Source organism: Miscanthus floridulus, chromosome 2 (assembly GCF_019320115.1).
Source record: "Miscanthus floridulus cultivar M001 chromosome 2, ASM1932011v1, whole genome shotgun sequence".
In the NCBI taxonomy this organism is placed as follows: domain Eukaryota; kingdom Viridiplantae; phylum Streptophyta; class Magnoliopsida; order Poales; family Poaceae; genus Miscanthus; species Miscanthus floridulus.
The window spans coordinates 171,405,912-171,418,575 of record NC_089581.1 but is presented as its reverse complement, the minus strand read 5'-3'; the positions used below and the strand labels follow the sequence as shown (position 1 = coordinate 171,418,575).

Sequence of the window (12,664 nt, the reverse complement as noted above, 5' to 3'; positions counted from 1 at the left end):
TCCGTGCCAGCTTACTACTACCCCATCATAAATATAAACCTCATTTTTCCAGAAATCAAACAATCACGTTTCTTCTGGCTAACCGTTGTTCTAGAGCATCCAAATGTTGCGATGACCACCGGTAGATTTGTATTGCCCCCAAGATGCTAGTGAAGATTCTTAAACTTGACTTTGTGATTCACTCGAGAAGAGAATAGAGTTGAAAGAGACTTAACCTTTGTGACTTCCTCATCAACAAAGATGTCGATGACAGGTTAAATCTTGTGTATGTCCCTTGTTGTTGTTGATATTATTTTCTAGTATATATATAGTTAAACGTAAAAAAGTTTGACTTTTTTAGAAGTGAAATGTGTAATTATTTTAAGGCAAAAGAAGTATAGCCATGATAACCCTTTATTGCACTTTCACACAATAACGAATACAGTGATACAAGAAAGCATAAGCATACAGAAGTACTACCATGCAAATACGGCACAATCAAACCGAATACAGAGTAAAAATAATTAACTGTTTCAGCCGTGTAAATCACTTTTCAGCGTATCTGTGACCGTGATGTGCAGGCCTGCTGCTGGCTCATGAGCTCCATGGCGGAGTCGACGAGCGAGCCGACGCTGACGGCGCGGCGGCTGAGCCCGACGCTGCCCGAGAACACGTTGAAGCGCTCGAGGCCGGAGGTGGTTTCCGCGACGCGCCTCTGCTCGGCCTCCATCCCGAGCTCCACGAAGAGCGACACGAAGCGCGCGTCCGACCGCATCAACGCGATGGCGAGCTCCAGCGTGTACAGCCGGATGCGCGGCACCTCCAGGGACGGGCGGCTGTACTCCCGCAGGACCAGCACCAGCGTCCGCGCCAGCGCTGTGTCCGTGACGCCCGCCGTGGCGAGGCTCGCCCGGAGCTCCCCAGGCTGCATGAACCGGAACATCTGCGCCGCGAGGCCGAGGGAGATGTTGAGGAGCTTCGTCTTCTCCACCATGATACTGCGCAGCACCTGTGTTTCAGAACGAAGAAAGAAAAAAGATTAGGAAACGGTTGATGACCAATCACACCATAGCCGATGCACTGTGCACAGAGTGTACTGCCAGAAACTACCTTGGTGGCGCCGGCGGTGACTCCTCTCAGTGTAAGCTGCCACTCGTCCCCAGCGTAGGTGCACAGGTTGCGCAGGATCCTTGAGGCGCTGATGACGACGACGGGATCACTCAGCGCCTCGACCAGCCGCTCCACACCTCCGCCGAACGCCATGATGATCGCGCCGCAGTTCCTGCGGCTGTCGAGCGCCAGCATCGCCAGAGCCTCGCCGGCCTCCACCCGGACAGCGTCCTTGTGCCGGTCGGGCGCTGCCTCCTGCTTTTCCGGCAAGAACATCGCCACCAGCGTGCTGAGCACACCCCCCGTGCCGCCGATCATCTCCCTCGCCTCCTCGTCCATGGCGAGGTTCGTCAGTATCTCGATCGCCAGGCGGTGCAGCTCGGACACGTCCTTCTCGTCGTGCTGCTGCTGCAGCACCTCCCTGACGTTGCTCACGGTGAACACAATGTCAGACAGCTCCCTCCGGAGCACCTTTCCGGTGGTCCCCGTCGTGCTCGCCAGCCTCTTCACAACGCGGAGCGACTGCTTCACCGCCTTGAGGCGCATGTCTGTCGGCGGCCCCGTCGCCGGCCCGTTTGCTATTATGCCCGAGTAGGAGATGATCTTGTCGAGAAGGCCCCTAGTCTTCCCGATCTTGTCGCAGTTGTCGTGGTCGCGCGCTAGCTTGTTGAGGATGGACAGCCCGAGGAGGTTGAGCTCGTCGAAGTCGGCGTAGAGCAAGGAAGCCACGGACTCCATGGCGCCGGGAATGCCGGTGACGCGGAGCGCGTTGACCTTCCTTCCAGTGAGCATGAACACGACGACCGCCGCAGAGCGGCGCACGTCCTTCTCCGAGGCGTTCTTCCAGCTGAGCATCTCGATAAGGCGCTCGATGGCGGGTCCGGACGTGCCGATCTTGCGGAGCGTGGCGTCGGCGAAGCGGTCGGACTCGACGAGCGCCGCTAGGATGCTGGCGCCGAGGCGCTGCTCGTCGTGCGAGCCCGCCGTGAGCAGGTCGTCGGCGTAGGATACGAGGTCCATGTGCAGGCCGTCGAAGATGCTGCCGTTAAGGCACCGGGAGTAGGAGTCGTAGAAGAAGCGGCGGACGGCGACGGCGCGGCAGGCGGTGGCGAGGTGGCAGTCCTTGGCGACGCGCTCGAGCAGGCGGTGGTGGCCCACCCTCCACTCCCACAGCGCCTTCTCGACGAGGAACAGCAGGGCCTCGGCGAGCGCGAGGCCGTAGAATATGTCGAGCGCGGAGTGGCGGTTGACGCGGGCCTCCTCGCTGCCGCCGTAGCGCTGGTGGACGAGGCGGACGAGGGAGAGCGCGGCGCAGGAGGACGCGGACAGCAGCTGCAGCCAATGGAAGACGCGGCCGACGGCCCACGACACGGGCGCGCGGCCCGTGGTCTCGTGCTGCCACTCCAGCTCGTGGCTGCGTCCCAGGATCCGGGCGCCCTCCACCAGCAGCAGGGTGGTGATGCACCAGAAGTCGGTCTGGCCCAGCGTGATGGCGAAGCCGCCGAGCAGCACGACCGTGGCCCAGATGAAGCCCAGCGTGCCGAGCCGGCTGGCCGCCTTCTCGAGCACCGCGAGCTGGAGCGCCAGCATGGTCAGCCGGCGCTCCGGCGGCGGCGCATCGTCTTCGTCGCCAACGACGGTTGCGCGGACATGCGGGGTCATCACCGACTTCTGCGGCTCGAACAGCGTCGGCAGCTGGTCGGGGATCAGCACGCGCACGCTCCGGGTGGCAAGGCTCACGCGGCGATCCATTATTGCCGACTGCAGCTTTGCTCTGGACACGAGCTATCTGGGTAGCGAGCAGTGTGACGCGCTGACACGACGAGTCCACTAAGCTTGGTTTAGCACACTGGCATCTGCCGATTATTTATAGGCAAGTGCAGCTAGCTGTTAAGGTGCTGTGCAGTGCAGCATGCAGATATTTGGAAGCGGGATGCATGTGTTCATAGCGTACGTACGGTACGTACTTGCATTGGAGCTTGGAGGAGATTCGTGGCAGACTGGCAGGCATTGACGCATGTCTCACGTTGACATGTGGTCGATTTCTTGCGTGCATTTGGAGGTTTATTCCAGGCCTTGACGGGAAGGAGATGCTCTCTCCTTTCTTCTTGTTACAAAACTCGGTTGCCGAATGGGGCAACAGCGCCAAACGCATGCCCTGGGCGTTGGATGCCAACGTGTTCTCTGCTATTCCCGGTCAAAAAAAAAACTAATTAGAGAGCGTAAATACTTAGCTACACAAACTAAGCAAAGTGACTAACAAGGTTACTAAAACCAAATTAGCCACGCAAGGGAGCTACTTCTATGCTACACAAGCAAGAAGGTAATTAGCAAGCTACACAAGCTATCTAATTACAGGAGCAACTACACAAGCTTAATATGTATAAAAGTAATTGCAAGCTTGTGTAATGGGGATGCAAACCAATGGGAAGAACAAGGTTGACACGATGATTTTTCTCCCGAGGTTCACGTGTTTGCCAACACGCTAGTCCCCGTTGTGTCGACCGCTCACTTGGTGGTTCGGCGGCTAATTAGCATCACCCGCTAAGCCCGCACGTTGGGTGCCGCAAGAACCTACCTGAAGGTGAGGGTAGCTCAATGACATGCTTTACTAAAGTTGCTCTTTGCGACTCCCGCGGGGTGAGCACAATGCCCCTCGCAAGCTCTTCTCCGGAGCGCCGCACAAGCTTCTTGCGGGCTTCGATGGAGACCACCACCAATCCGTCTAGGAGGTGGCAACCTCCAAGAGTAACAAGCACCACCGGTGTCGGATACCGTGAGAAGGGGTACCCTAAGCAAGATCCAAAAAACGACTGCTTAGACTTCGTAAAGATCGAAACCAGCTAAACGCTGCTGGCCTCGGCCGATTGTCCGACTCGCCCGAGGCCCCATCGCCGCGAGCCTCGGCCGACCCTCCGCTTCGCCCGAGGCCCCTCACCACGGGCCTCGGCCGATTCCCCGTCAAAGGCCTCGGCCGGGCCACCGACCCTCTGTCTCGCGCAAGGCGGGCTCGGCAGCGCTCCGCCACCTCTTCCTTCTCCCGTCCCTCTGGCAAAACGTCGTGTCATGACAACTCTGCCAACTGCTGCCCCTGACAACAGCCGCACGCCCGGCACAGTACAGCAGAATGGCCGATGGGACAGGAGGCAGGACTGGGCAGGGGTTACCCGCCACTGTACTAACCACCGTGACGCCCATACCTCACTATGCTGCCAACTCCTGCACCGAGGACAATGCAGCGTGGGGAGCCACATCTGGGCTACTGTAGCCTCGGAATCAGTACCCAAGGCCAATAACTCCCCCCAAGAACCTCGACAGTTTGCTTCACGGGCTCGGCAGCCTGAGGGTCCATGACCACCGAGCCCCCCGCGATGGCTCGGCCTCGGCATAGCCGCTGCACCCTACGGCGTCATTACACGGCAACCCGCACGTCGCCCGCCATGTCCTGCATCAAGCCGTACTGGAGCCCCACGACGCACAAGACCGAGTACGACCAGCATGTCACTTCCGCACGTCCCATCGAGGCGCCCAACTACTCCGACAAATCACACGACGGCGCAGTGCAGCGACGTGGCAGACCAGACGTCCGTCACGCCAGCACCCTGCCATCCACGACGGGACTGTGCAAGGGTTACCGGCTACTGTGCTGCCTAAACTCCTGCACCAAGGACGGACACGACGTGGGGAGTCAGAACCGGGTTCCTGTGACCTCGGGGCCAGCGAACCGACCGCTCCGCCCCGCTCGAGACCCCCGATGAGCCTCGGATTCCGCCTCGCCCGAGACTCCCGGTAGGGCCTCGGGCGAACTGGCCATGCTCCGCCTCGCCCGAGGCTGGGCTCGTCCCGCAATCTCGTCACCTCCACCTCAAAAGTCACTCTGGCAGGCTATCGCATCCAATTAATGCACCCAGCTGCCCTCACTACGAAAGCCACGATCGGCAGCATGCCACGACAGGACAACGGTCAAATCGCCTTTTTACCATCCCTTACTGACGATACAGGGCACCGTATCCTGTAGACGCATGTTCCGCACTGTTCCGCCCAAATCAACTATCGACGATGGCCGCCCAGACCTCACATTGCCACCCGCTAAAGGCCTCGGCACAGCAGGCCTCAGCACAGTGGGTCTCGGCCTCAGCGCGATAGGTCTCGGCACAGCCTACTACAGCAGCCACCAGGCCTCGGCGTTTCACCAAGTCAACAAAAGTACAAGAGCGCGGCATGTCGTCAGCCTTGAAGACCATACCGACTAGACATCGATTGGAACTCCCACGACGCCATACTGCTTCAGGGAGCGGAATACGTCAGCAAATAGTAGCCTTCTCATGTACCTCTCGCTTCCTCCTTGTAACTATAAAAGGAGGTAGCCAGGGCCATTTCTGGGGGGGCAAAAAGGAAAAACACACCGATAGAATCACGCACTTCCACGCTGCTTGGGAGCAACGTCCCAAGCAGTTCGCACCACCCTCGCCGAGACCTGGGGCTAGCTCCCTCTCTCACTCAGCTTGTAACCCCCTACCACGAGCACTCCGGTGCAAGGAATACAAGATCAATCTCTCAGACTGGACGTAGGGCCTCGACTGCCCGAACCAGTATAAACCTTGTGTCTCTTTGCATCACCATCCGGGATTAGGGACACGCAGTACAAATTCACTCGTTGGTTGAGGGACCCCCGGTTCCAAAACACCGACAGTTGGCGCGCCAGGTAGGGGCCTCTGCGTGTCAGCTTCGTCATCCTAGCAAGTTCCGGATGGCAGACCACATACGACCATTGCGCCTCGGCACCATAGTTTGGTTCGGGAGCCTAGAGTTCATGTCTCTAGGGCATGAGTACGACATGGTGCTCCTCGCTCCTCGAACCCCACCGTCCGACGACGAAGTCGCGCCCCGGCAGCCCAGGCGTAGGCGGCGTCCGGGCGGCCGCTCTCGCCACGCTCGCCGGGCACGGCGCGAGCAAGGCCACCCCGACGCTACGCGAGCCCGGGGCAGCACGACACTCCCCGCCGATATCCTGCGACCAGCTGTTGGTACGGGGTCCCTGACTGGGGACCTGTCTGACCTGAGCCTGGACAAAGGAAAATCGCCGAGGGCTTACGACGATGCCCGGTCATCTAACTCCGCTCCGCCACTCCCTGAAGAACCGACCCCGGCGGGGCAGAATCTGGAGACAGCCCCGTTCCCATACCCCTTTGGGTTGAGAAATGCCGCCACCTCCTACGCCTGCGCTTACGCTGCTGCTCACGAGCACCCCTCGGAACGCCGCCAGCGCTCCGCTCTCGACCTGAGCACCCACTCCGACCCCTCGGACGAGGACGAGGCGTGGCCCGGGGTGAATTTCTCCGAACTCCACAACCCTGGGGCTTTACGCCAATTCTTGGCCACAAGCGACTACTGCCTCGGCTATTCCGACTCCGACGACGAAGGGACTTACGATCCGTCCCGTGAGTGCTTCCACGTCGGGCTCGGGATGCCAACGGTGGGCGAAGAGGAAGAAGGGACAGGCACTCGTTCACCGCCCCGGGCGGGGACGGGTGGTGCCACGCCTCCGCGTCTCGCAGCCCCGGCAGCACGGAACGAGAATCTCGTCCACAGGGGGCATCGTCGCCCAGACCTGGAGCAGCTCCGCGAGCTTCAGGCCAAGGTCGAACAGGACCGACTCCTTCTGCAACAGCTCCGGGACACTCTCGAGCAGGAGCAGCGAGGGCGCGGTGAGGGCGGAGGAGCCCGAGGGCGGGCCCGCGACGTTCATCACCGCATCAACGACAACGAGGGCGGAGAGCCACCCCCAATCTTTAACCGCGCTAGCCAGAATGTCGCAGCTGCTGCGATGCTGATCCGAGCGATGCCCGAGCCCTCCACCACCGAAGGGCGACGGGTCCGCGGAGAGCTCCGCGACCTCCTCGAGACCGCAGCAGTGCAGCAGGCCGAAAGTTCCGCCTCCCGCCGGCGCAGAGGCACTTCGGAGCAACCCACGGCACGACCTCGCCAAGGCCAGGATGCCTCGGTCTGTCCTGAGCCCGCTCGCGCGCCGACGGTCAACAGGGCCCCCTCGGTGCACGACCGACCTGGACACCAACGCGAGGTACAAGGCGACCACGAGGTAGTTGGCAGGCGACGGCGCCACGACGACGGAGCCGCCCGAGGCTACCACCCGCACCGAGGCGGTCGCTACGACAGTGGTGAGGACCGCAGCCCCTCCCCTGAGCCGCCAGGACCTCGGGTCTTCAGCAGGGCCATCCGCGTTGCTCCTTTCCCCGCCCGGTTCCGACAGCCGGCCAACCTCACCAAGTATAGCGGCGAGACGAACCCTGAGCTATGGCTAGCCGATTATCGCCTGGCTTGTCAGCTGGGTGGCGCGGACGATGATCTGCTCATCATCCGCAATCTCCCTTTGCTCTTGACGGACTCGGCGCGAGCCTGGCTTGAGCATCTCCCCCCCTCGCAAATCCACGACTGGCGCGACTTGGTTAGGATCTTCGTCGGGAACTTCCAGGGCACTTACGTGCGCCCTGGGAATTCCTGGGATCTCAAGAACTGCCGCCAGAAGCCGGACGAGTCTCTCCGAGACTTCATCCGGCGCTTCTCCAAACAGTGCACCGAGCTACCCAGCGTCGGTGACTCGGAGATCGTCCAGGCTTTCCTCTCCGGCACCACTTGTCGGGACTTGGTCCGAGAGTTAGGGCGCAACGTCCCGCGCTCTGCCGCCGCGCTCCTCGACATCGCCACCAACTTCGCCTCGGGCGAAGAGGCGGTGGGGGCCATCTTCCCCAACAACGACGCCAAGGGGAAGCAGAAGGACGAGGCCCCCGAGGCCTCGCCCACCCGCGTCCCTAAGAGAAAGAAGAAGGGCCGCCCGGGAAAGCAGGAGGTCCTCGAGGCCGTTCACGTCGCCACAACAGATCGCAGGAATCCCCGAGGCCCCCGCGGCCCCGGGCTATTTGACGACATGCTAAAGAAGCCCTGTCCTTACCATCAAGGCCCGGTGAAGCATGCCCTCGAGGAATGCACCATGCTCCGGCGTTACTACGCCAGGCTCGGGCCCCCCGACGACGATGAGGCCAGGAAAAGGGGCGCCGGCGAGAGGGATGGTGATAAAGATGATGGGTTTCCCGAGGTACGCAACGCTTTCATGATCTTTGGCGGACCCTCGGCATGCCTCACGGCGCGCCAGCGAAAGAGGGAACGCCGGGAGGTCTTCTCGGTCAGGGTAGCCACCCCCCGGTACCTCGATTGGTCTCGGGAAGCAATCACCTTTGACCGGGATGACCACCCTGATTACGTTCCAAACCCCGGGCAGTACCCACTGGTCGTCGACCCGATCATCGGCAACACCCGACTCACCAAAGTGCTCATGGACGGAGGCAGCGGCCTCAACATCCTCTACGTCAACACTCTGGAGCTCCTGGAGCTCGACCAATCACGGCTCCGAGGCGGTTCCGCGCCCTTCCACGGCGTCGTGCCAGGAAAGCGCACGCGACCCCTCGGGCGCATCGACTTACCCGTCTGTTTCGGCACTCCCTCCAACTACCGCAAGGAGGTCCTCACCTTCGAGGTGGTGGAATTCAAGGGGGCTTACCACGCCATCTTGGGGCGCCCGTGCTACGCCAAGTTCATGGCGATCCCCAACTACACCTACCTCAAGCTCAAGATGCCAGGCCCCAACGGCATCATCACCGTCGAGTCCACATACGAGCACGCATACGACTGCGACGTCGAGTGCATCGAGTACGCCGAGGCCATCGTGGAGGCTGAGACCCTCATCGCCGATCTCGTCCAGCTTGGCGGCGAGGTTCCCGACGCCAAGCGGCGCGCCGGGGCCTTCGAGCCCGCGGAGGCTGTCAAGCTCGTCCCCGTCGACCCCGCCGTCCCCAACGGCCGAGGACTGAAGATCAGCGCCACCCTCGACAGCAAATAGGAGGCCGTGCTCGTCGACTTTCTCCATGCGAACGTCGATATGTTCGCATGGAGTCCCTCGGACATGCCAGGCATACCAAGGGAGGTCGCCGAGCACGCCTTAGATATCCGGCCAGGCTCCAGGCCGGCAAAACAGCGCCTGCGCCGGTTTGACGAGGAGAAGCGCAGGGCCATCGGCGAAGAAGTACAGAAGCTCGTGACAGCCGGGTTCATCAAGGAAGTATCCCATCCAGAGTGGTTGGCTAACCCTGTACTAGTCAGGAAGAAAAGTGGCAAGTGGAGGATGTGCGTGGACTACACTGGTCTAAATAAAGCATGCCCGAAAGTCCCATTCCCACTACCACGAATTGACCAAATCGTCGACTCCACTGCAGGATGCGAAACCCTCTCCTTCCTTGATGCGTATTCCGGTTACCACCAAATCAAGATGAAAGAGTCCGACCAGCTCGCGACTTCTTTCATCACTCCATTCGGCATGTACTGCTACGTAACCATGCCGTTTGGCCTCAGAAACGTAGGGGCCACTTACCAACGGTGCATGATCCAAGTCTTTGGCGAACATATCGGACGAACCGTTGAGGCCTATGTGGATGACATCGTAGTCAAGTCCAGGAAGGCCGGCGATCTCGTCGGCGACCTGGAGGTTGCCTTCACATGTCTCAGAAAGAAGGACATCAAGCTCAACCCCGAGAAGTGTGTCTTCGGGGTCCCCCGAGGCATGCTCTTAGGATTCATAGTCTCGGAACGTGGGATCGAGGCCAACCCGGAGAAGGTCTCGGCCGTGACCAACATGGGCCCGATCCGAGACCTCAAGGGCGTGCAGAGGGTCATGGGATGCCTTGCGGCCCTGAGCCGCTTCATCTCCCGCCTCGGCGAGAAAGGCCTGCCCCTGTACCGCCTTTTGAGAAAGGCCGAGCGCTTTTCTTGGACCGCCGAGGCCGAGGAAGCCCTCGCCAGGCTCAAAGCACTGCTCACCAACCCCCCCATCCTGGTTCCACCCACCGAGGGCGAACACCTCTTACTCTACGTCGCCGCGACGACCCAAGTGGTCAGCGCGGCCGTAGTCGTCGAGAGGCAGGAGAAGGGACACGCTCTGCCCATCCAGCGACCTGTCTACTTCATCAGCGAAGTGCTCTCCGAGACTAAGACACGTTACCCGCACATCCAGAAGTTAGTTTACGCCATAGTCTTGGCTCGACGCAAGCTGCGTCACTACTTCGAATCCCACCCGGTGACTGTGGTGTCGTCTTTTCCTCTGGGAGAGATAATCCAAAACCGGGAGGCCTCGGGTAGAATAGCCAAATGGGCTGTCGAACTCATGGGGGAGACCTTGTCTTTCGCGCCTCGGAAAGCGATCAAATCACAGGTCCTGGCCGACTTTGTAGCCGAGTGGACCGACACGTAGCTGCCACCCATTCAAATCCAATCAGAATGCTGGACCATGTACTTCGACGGGTCTCTGATGAAGACTGGGGCCGGCGCGGGCCTGCTCCTGGTCTCTCCCCTCGGAATACACATGCGCTACATGATCCGGCTTCACTTCGCCGCCTCCAACAATGTCGCCGAATACGAGGCCCTCGTCAACGGCCTGCAAATCGCCATCGAACTTGGAGTACGACGTCTCGACGTACGGGGTGATTCGCAGCTCGTCGTCGATCAGGTGATGAAAGAGTCAAGCTGCCACGACCCCAAAATGAAGGCGTACTGCGCGATGGTACGTCGTCTGGAGAACAAGTTCGACGGTCTCGAACTCAACCACGTTGCACGAAAGTTCAACGAGGCCGCGGACGAACTGGCAAAGATGGCGTCGGCACGGACCCCGGCCCCTCCGAACGTCTTCACCAGAGACCTCCACAAGCCGTCCGTCGACTACGCCTCGGCGACGGAAGAGGACCCATCGGCCGAGCCCACCGCAGGGCTCGAGGCCCCCTCTGCCGCCGAGACCCCGCCAGCCGAGCCCGAGGCGATGGCGATTGACGAAGAGCCTCCCAAGACCGACCAAGGAACGGACTGGCGAGTCCCTCTCCTTGATCGCCTCGTCCGAGGAGAGTTTCCTGCTGACAGAACCGAAGCCCGACGGCTTGCGCGACGCGCCAAAACTTACGTCCTCTGCGACGGCGAGTTATATAGGCGCAGCCCATCTGGTATTCTCCAACGATGCATCACCACCGAGGCTGGCCAATCCTTACTTCAGGACTTACACGCGGGAGTCTGCGGGCACCACGCGGCGCCTCGGACGCTCGTAGGTAACGCCTTCCGCCAAGGTTTCTATTGGCCAACAGCGGTGGCCGACGCCACAAAGCTAGTACGCACCTGCGAGGGATGCCAGTACTATGCTCGGCAGACGCACCTCCCGGCCCAAGCCCTCCAAACCATCCCCATCACATGGCCATTCGCTGTGTGGGGACTGGACATGGTTGGGCCTCTGCAGAAGGCACCCGGGGGCTATACCCATCTGCTGGTAGCTATCGACAAATTCTCTAAATGGATCGAGGCTCGTCCGATCGCTCAGATCAAATCCGAGCAAGCGGTGCTGTTCTTTACGGATATCATCCACAGGTTCGGGGTTCCTAACACCATCATCACTGACAATGGGACACAATTCACCGGGCGCAAGTTCCTAACGTTTTGCGACGACCACCACATCCGGGTGGCCTGGGCGGCCGTAGGGCACCCAAGGACGAATGGCCAAGTAGAGCGTGCCAACGGCATGATCCTACAAGGCCTTAAGCCAAGAATATTCAACCAGTTGAAGAAGTTTGGCAAGAAATGGCTTGCCGAACTCCCGTCAGTCATCTGGAGCCTAAGAAATACCCCGAGCCGAGCCACGGGATTCACAGCCGTTCTTCCTGGTCTATGGAGCCGAGGCCATCCTCCCCACTGACTTAGAATACGGCTCCCCGAGGCTACAGGCGTACAACGAGCAAAGCAACCGCACTGCCCGCGAAGACGCCCTCGACCAACTGGAGGAAGCCCGCGACGTCGCGCTACTACACTCAGCCAGGTATCAGCAAGCCCTACGACGCTACCAAGCCCGGCGCGTCCAAAGCCGGGACCTGAAGGTGGGCGACCTAGTGCTGAGACTGAGGCAGAGCAACAAGGGCCGCCACAAGCTGACCCCACCCTGGGAGGGGCCGTATATCGTCGCTCAAGTGCTGAAGCCCGGGACCTACAAGTTAGCCAACGAGAAGGGCGAAATCTTCACCAACGCTTGGAACATAGAACAGCTACGTCGTTTCTACCCTTAAATTTCCAAACGTTGTTTACATTGTTCCTCGAAATAAATAAAGAAGCGTTCTTTAATTGTTATAATCTTTCGAGGAACCCCCTTATAGACAAATCGGCTGTATAGAACCCAAGGACCGAAAGATCGTCTCAAGGGCGAAAAGGCCGGCCGAGTCGTGAGAACGGCCTATGCCTCTGGGCTACGGCAGCTCCCTCACCACCGTTTCGCCCAAAGGACAGCTTAGGTTCCGAGGAAGTTCTTTGCAGAGAGGTTGTCTATCGATAGGGGCTCGACGTCACTATAACGCAATAAGGGAGACTCGGCTCTGCCTCTGCAAAGTCGAGCCTCCCTCGGGGGCTAAAAAGGGGGAACCCCCCTAAGTCCCGGACACCATTTCTCAACCGTTTTTCCGAAAATTTCCACGCCAAACTCTCT

At 60.1% G+C, this 12,664-nt stretch overlaps 2 protein-coding genes across 2 annotated transcripts; one reads left to right on the top strand and one right to left on the bottom strand.

The window, feature by feature from the left end:
• Positions 1-381: 381 nt before the first annotated feature.
• On the bottom strand, positions 382-2,894 carry LOC136540660 (uncharacterized). The gene is made up of 2 exons (XM_066532671.1): positions 1,090-2,894; positions 382-988 (listed from the first exon to the last, which is right to left on the bottom strand). Exons 1-2 carry the CDS (start codon positions 2,839-2,841, stop codon positions 533-535), a joined length of 2,208 nt encoding a protein of 735 aa, XP_066388768.1. The 5' UTR covers positions 2,842-2,894; the 3' UTR covers positions 382-532.
• A 7,620-nt stretch (positions 2,895-10,514) lies between these two features.
• LOC136540659 (uncharacterized) lies at positions 10,515-11,818 on the top strand (the record flags this gene model as incomplete). Its single annotated transcript, XM_066532669.1, has 2 exons — positions 10,515-11,418; positions 11,605-11,818. Coding segments are annotated over exons 1-2 (1,113 nt in total), but the record flags the coding sequence as incomplete, so codon positions are not given.
• Between the last annotated feature and the right edge of the window lie 846 nt (positions 11,819-12,664).